At 40.4% G+C, this 6,727-nt stretch overlaps 1 protein-coding gene across 2 annotated transcripts; it reads right to left on the minus strand.

Annotated features, from left to right (window-relative positions):
* Positions 1 to 1,357: 1,357 nt before the first annotated feature.
* LOC108096929 (endoplasmic reticulum metallopeptidase 1) lies at positions 1,358 to 6,727 on the minus strand. 2 transcript variants are annotated; one of them, XM_017198882.2, is made up of 11 exons: positions 6,451 to 6,727; positions 3,881 to 4,539; positions 3,460 to 3,820; positions 3,013 to 3,396; positions 2,777 to 2,957; positions 2,392 to 2,720; positions 2,230 to 2,329; positions 2,063 to 2,165; positions 1,803 to 1,995; positions 1,651 to 1,743; positions 1,358 to 1,587 (listed from the first exon to the last, which is right to left on the minus strand). In XM_017198882.2, exons 1-11 carry the CDS (start codon positions 6,481 to 6,483, stop codon positions 1,420 to 1,422), a joined length of 2,604 nt encoding a protein of 867 aa, XP_017054371.1. In that variant the 5' UTR covers positions 6,484 to 6,727; the 3' UTR covers positions 1,358 to 1,419. The 2 variants fall into 2 exon arrangements, with proteins under 2 accessions (XP_017054371.1, XP_017054370.1); XM_017198881.1 differs by lacking the exon at positions 6,451 to 6,727 and adding an exon at positions 5,476 to 5,670.

Consider the following 6,727-nt stretch of genomic DNA (forward strand, 5'->3'; position numbering starts at 1 on the left):
GTTGGGCAACTAAGACGTCTCGAGCAGGTTCCCAGGAATTAAGTAGGGCCAAAATCGACACCTCGTAGAGCTTATCGCCCCCACGGCGGCGATAATAATTAAATATTATGATCATAATCGCCGATTCTGGCGCATAAAACGATTACATCCTGCGATAGGCGATACCAGAAGCTGTTTCTCATTTTATAACTGTTTATAGGCCAGTAGTTAAGGCGATTAGGAGTTTAGGGCTTCGGCAGAGATCTTTCGGTGGGGTCCAAAATCTAGAAAATATACATATGGCCTTATTAAGATAAGTTAAGTAAGGTAATTGGGGAAACACGACCACCTTATCGGCAAACATAAATCCTAAACGTGTAAGCAAGATTAGGATTGATATACCTAAAAATTACTTGGAATTTTAGTCATAGATCTTAATTGATAACAGTTTTATAAAAGCCAGGTGCTACTAAGTGAGTCCCCAAAAAGTGCATGGATTATCTTAAACCACAAGACATTATCATTTGGAAATTCATGAATCAAAAAGTTTCCTGGTAAAACCTTAAATTGATTTATAAAAGCTTATAATCGGACAGTGTTTTCGATTATTGGATCAGATAATTTTTTAGTTCTGCCTGAAACCGTATCTATGTTCCTGCTTTAATCATGTTGTTTAATGCTTAATCAAAATCTTAATGTACTTTTAAAAATTTCTGAACAGGAAGTGCTGTATAACAAACCACTGTGACCATTGGCCAAATAAATTTGGCTCCCACGTTTATTTAATTTAAATCCACTTCAAAGATTATCATCGACATTCGTCTATTCATGCTGATAAGCTTGCGCCTATTTTAAATTATCAGAACCTAATCTGGCAATCTCCGGTTGAATCAGTCTGCATCACACTTTCGGTGAATGTACACTCAAAATATTTTCTACCGGGGAACTTCGGATTGTTTCGCCATTTGTTGTTTAGGGCACAAGCTCCCAACGAAGAGCCATAAATTATAAATCTACAGCCGATTTTAATCTGACACAGCCATAAAGTTCCAGTCTAAACAGAATTTTTAAATTCTCTTAGGAAAACCGAAAGTTGTTATACACTTTTTAGTAAAAAGAATGAAAATCCAGAGCTAAGAAGTTTAATGATAAACTTTACTTTTCCAAATCATGTATATAATAATATTCTACTTGTGAGCTTTACTCAACTTTGTTTTTGTTAACCCTCCACAATCGCAACACTTTGATATGACCGCCTTGCTTATGGGATTAGTTATAATTAATGATTGATAAATTAACAGCCCAATAAAGCTAAGTATTTATGAGTGGCGCAAATCAATCATCGACTTCCTCATATCTCAAGAGCAAAGTTCGCAAATAAAGTGTGTCAATATTAAAACGTTTATTTAACTTATTTATACAAAATCTAGGGTTATTAGCCTAGTAGATCCGGCTCTCGAAAGAAGCTGGCCAAGGTGTGGCATCCACGTAATGGGGGAAGCTGTCGAGGAACTTCTTGAAGTCTGGCGTCAACAGGTCCTTGTGGTGGGTCCAATGGCCACCGAGACCCAGTTCCATAGTGGTGGAGTTCCAATTTTCATTGGGTTTCTGTCGTAGATAAAATTTTTATGTTAGGAAATATTAATTTAAAAAGAAATTGTAATAATATACCTCCAGCTCTATCCAGAATTTAAGGGGATCTCCATTGACTCCCCAGGAGAAATAGATAAAGTAAGGTGGTTCAAATTCCAGTCGCAAGGGAGCCTATAAGTTTTTAAATATTAACTGGAAACTCTTTTTTTTAATGTGGGTCAAAACATTACCTGATGGAAGGACCAATTCGTAACCTTTGCACCATTCAAGGGCTGAATGAAAAGCGCCATGTGATTGGGACCACTGAGCTGCATTTCATAACGAACTTTGTAGGTGGTTAGTTGCTTTTTAGCCAGCAATAAAACCGAGGGTATATCTTCGCCAAGAACTGGCTCAGAAGCCGGAATCCACAAGCTGTTCTTTCTGCAAAGATTAGGATTTCGAAGTTTAACAACTTAACATTTAATTTTCGATTTTATAGGTAACCCACCTGGTCTTGTGCCAGCGCTGATTGTAGAGTGGTAATCCGCAGTTGATTTCCTTGTCGCAATCAGAACCAATCCGTTGGGCAAGCGTCATGTTGATAACGGCATCTGGCAGACAGAAAATCAATAAATAAGTTCATAAACCAGTAAATTAAAGGCCGCTACAACTCACTTTTGACTGTGTAAGTGCGTCTGTCCTGGGGCATAATGAAGTAACCAGATTCCTGGCGGCGCACATGGTTCTCGGCGTCGTGGAAGGTTCGTTTGGTGTGCTAATATAAAGAGCAGTAAAGTTTACACGTATTACTTTTACAATAACTTGATGGTTTCGTACCAATACTGCGAATCGTTGGACATTGGTGTCTGGCCGATAGGGGAATCCCAATGGAGTCATTGCAATAATGAAGCACAGTAAAGTGACGCCCAGCAGGCCACAGATGATGGTCTTCGATTTGTTGAACAGCTGCAGAACAGGTATAATAAAACCACAGCACAGGAAGCCAACGGCAACACTGAAGACAGCCACAGCCAAGTCGGGATTGAGGTTCTCGCCAAAGCGACCGAACATGGGAATAAAGGTGGTGAAGAATCCATGAGAGAAGTATGCGAAGAACACGAAAGGTTGAACAGTGCAGACAATGTGTGGAATGACCCAGGAGACAGCTATTTAAAAAATATTTGTTATAAATCGGTGTACATAGAATTTCAGCATAGCTTACCCTTCCGGTCCAATTTGGTGGCAATGTTAATGATCAAACCCATGGTATAGAACAAACAACTGAGCATCAGAACAAAAACAGAGCGAATTCCACAGATGGTCAAGATCAAAGTGAGGAAAGCCAAAAGAACGCAGTGGGAGTGCAGCAACAGCTGAATGCGCTGACCAGGGGGCAGTTTATCCTGAAAGAGATTCCCTTTTAGTTTTATATCTTACAATTAACCATTAATAACTCACATCCTTGGTCCAGTGGAAGTACATAGCTGGCACTATAGCCAAGCCAAAGAAGAAAGTGGTAAAGTATAGACCCAAAATGAGCCAGGAGTTTGTGAACCAAGACAGAGGCAAATGCACGGCATCCATGAAAAGACCCAGGAGAACTGGCAGAATGGCTCCCACAACAACAGACAGAATCTGTACGAGAAGTGTGTGCAGAACCCGCTTGAGGATCTTCTCCAGTTTAATGCCCGAGTTGACCGACATCAACTTGAAGGCATAGCCACAAATACCAAGGGAGGTCAGAGCCACAATCACGTTGAGAATAACTCCCTGGGTTTCGGTGTAGAAAACCAGGAACCAGCCCATCACATCAAAGTAGATGGTGTGTCCTTTGGCGTATTTCTAAAATAACAAGATAGATAATTAGTTAACCAGTTTTTAATGTTAGGTAATCGTTAAACTCACCGAAGAATCCTCGATCTCCGGACTGTTGGCAATCTCTTTAACCAGGGCCAACAGATTGTCACCAGTGTGCTGAAAACTTCCCCTGGGAAAGATCTCAGCCTTGTCGTGTCGCGTGTGGTAAACATATCCATTGTAGGTGTAGGCCATATCCAGTCCAGGAACCGATCCGTGATCACGGAAGATGCGGAAATCAGTGTCAGAAGGAATGAAGTTATGCTGGAAGAGCTCTTCGCCCATGGTAGAAGCATAAGGATGCTTGATGGCACGTCGGTAGTTCTTCATCAGCCAGGGATGATTGGGTCCAGATTGGAAGAGGATCTCCCGACCGCCATTGCCACAGGAATCCAGATTGATGAGGGCCCTTTAATAGAAAGTTTAATTATTAAATTATGTTTATATAAAAGATATTTAATTGACCTACTTGCAGTATTTGGCCCACTTGTGTTGGGTGATAAAAGCATGCGAGGCCTGCAGGGGATTTTCTTCGGCTCCGTTGAACAGGAACACCACTGGATTCTTCAGGGGCTTGTCGGATTTGGCTAATACACGTAGAACCTCCATCATGGTGGCCACCATTGAGCCATCGTCACCAGCACCAGGTCCAGCTGGTACGGAATCGTAGTGACTGTTCACCAGAAGGTAAGTCGTACTATTTGTGTTCTTGGGACTGATCTTCACCACAATGTTCTGGATGCTCTGGTACATGTTGACCATCGACCAGTGGACATAGCTGCCGGAGGCCACCTGAACATCCACTTCAATGTCGTTGGCTGAACCAGAGCGAATCTTCTGCATCTTTTGGGAGAGCATCTTCAGGGCAGCCATCTCGTTCTGCCGACTGCCCACCACTCGGGGTCCCAGACTCACCAATTCCCGTAGATTATTCTCTGCCCGCTCGGCGATGAACTGATCGGGGTGCTTGGCCTCATCCTGAATGGTCAGTGGACGGGGAAGGCGGTGGCTGGCGGGGATCGAGATGGTCACATAGAGCAGAAGCCAGAAGGCAAAGAATGCCGGTGCCCAGAACCATTTGATCTTGTCCCTCCGGACAAAAGCCCGCTCACATCCATTGGGCTGAGCCTAAAATGGAGAAAGTTATTATCATAGATAAAAAAAATCTTAACTGTTTGATGATTAGTGAAAATAATATTTAAAATAACTAAATTATGTAGATTTTTTTTTACTAATTAATATATGTCATTAATAGGATATTGCGGTTTTACTTTTCAGGCAAAAAGTCACATAAACTTGAATGTTAAAAAAACTAAAAGCCAACACAGTTCAAAAAAGAGAAATACTATGAGTTTTTAAAGTGCGAAATAGGGCTACTCATGATGGTATAATTTCGGGAACACTTCTGTTGCGCTTTTAAAACTAACTATTACAAGAGGTGTTAGATAAAAGCATTAAAACTATACTAAAGTTTGATTAGGAATTTACTAAAACCCATAACCATATGGAACTTTTCCTAGTACTTTTTTTTTATAAATTTATCTAAACCGGTAACCGATAAGCCCACTTTTGGGTCAATTTCATTCACACAAAAACCGATTTTAGCCAGACCTAAAAGTGAGTCAGTTGCACAACTGGAGTCGACTATATGTACAAATCGAATGTTAGATTTAATCCATTAGCGGTTATCTTATCACTGGTCAACTTGGCAGTCGGCAAAGTCGCAGAAACTGTTGCCACCGAAAATCGAAGAAGTCATAGGTGGGATAGTATGCCTCCTTGTTCCAATAAACTAAACCCCAGACTGATAGATAAACGGAGGGTGCAACTAGGCCAGAATGGGGAATGCTATCTCAAGGGTATCCACTGTTCGTTAATTAACGACCTCCCATTTCAAGATAAGTATTGCACTCACGCCGCCAAAAATAAGAATCGATTCTTTTTCGGCTTTCAGCCATGGGTAATAATCATGTTGCGGCTGCTTAGATCGTGGGCGATTAGCCCATGCCACACCCAAATAAAGAGCCATGGCAATCTAATCAAGGATCCAAAGTGGGTGCTTACCTCATACTGATGGGAACCACGAGGCCGGAGCAATGGATCCGTATTCGGAGGATCGCTGGTAGGCGTGATTACGCGCCTTCGCACATTCTTCTCACTCATTTCACCGAGTTTTCCTATCCGGTTTTTGGTTTTTGGTCAAGGTCCACCGAACAACCGATCGCCACGGCATCTAACGCTCAACTGAACGCTCCGCTGCATTGGTTATCCTAAAGTACCGGTCTCATATTACCTCTCTAGCTTTTTTCGTACTCTCTTCTAGCTGGCATATCTTATCTATAAGTACTGGGGCAGTGGGTGGGTTGAGGGGAGTCGAAGTTTTCATTAACACTTTACTGCGAGAAATGACTACATAACTTCCGCTTGGGCTAAACATAATTCTGAACTTGACCAACTCGATATATCAATTAATTAGAGCCCTAGTAAAATGCCGGCTAGATATACATATTTATCCCCGGTTCTTATCTCATTTCTTCACACCTATCACAACCCAATAAACATATATATTTGTTTTTTGAGAGAAAATAAACAGATACATTTTCTGTTAGCCAAATTTTTCATGATTAGCGTAATTTGAAAACACTTAAAAAAGAACACTGGATGATAATCTTTTATGTTATAGAGCAATTTTAACAGAATTTTATGGATGGGTTAACTAGGATGTTTTATTTTCAGAAAAAGTAGAAAACATAAAAATGCATAAATGTTGTTTTATAGGCAATTTATAAAAGTGTTTATAAAATCAAAAACTTATTTTTTGCAAAGCTTTTTACTTTTCTAAATAAAAAATAGTAGTGTTTAAAGATGAAGTCAAACTTCGATAGCTCAAGCTTCAGTTTGAAAAAGGAACTTCGAGCTATACAAGTTTGACTCAATTTTAGTAACAATTTATACATTTTTACTATAAGCACATAACGAATTTTTCTCAGTGCACTTTGCAACTGATAGATGATTCCGAATTGCAATTTAAATCTGTACCTTGGCTCTTTTCTCCTCCGTTTCACTGCTCATTCTAAAATGTTCTTCTTCTTCTAGTTTGCTCTGTTGTTCTGTTGTTGTTTTCACTGGGAATTTCAGCCGCCGAATGTGGGAACAAAGTTCGCTAAGCCGTGCTTTAATACCGCTAGTCCACAAAGCGTTGCGGCACTTACTGAATTATTCAGTGTGGTCACCGTTTTGTTGACAATTCTTAGTTGCTTTTATTTACACTTTTTACCGGCGCATTGTGTTTCTGTTTACTTAGGCAAATGTGTGC

Source organism: Drosophila ficusphila, unplaced genomic scaffold, assembly GCF_018152265.1.
Source record: "Drosophila ficusphila isolate 14025-0441.05 unplaced genomic scaffold, ASM1815226v1 contig_414, whole genome shotgun sequence".
NCBI lineage: Eukaryota > Metazoa > Arthropoda > Insecta > Diptera > Drosophilidae > Drosophila > Drosophila ficusphila.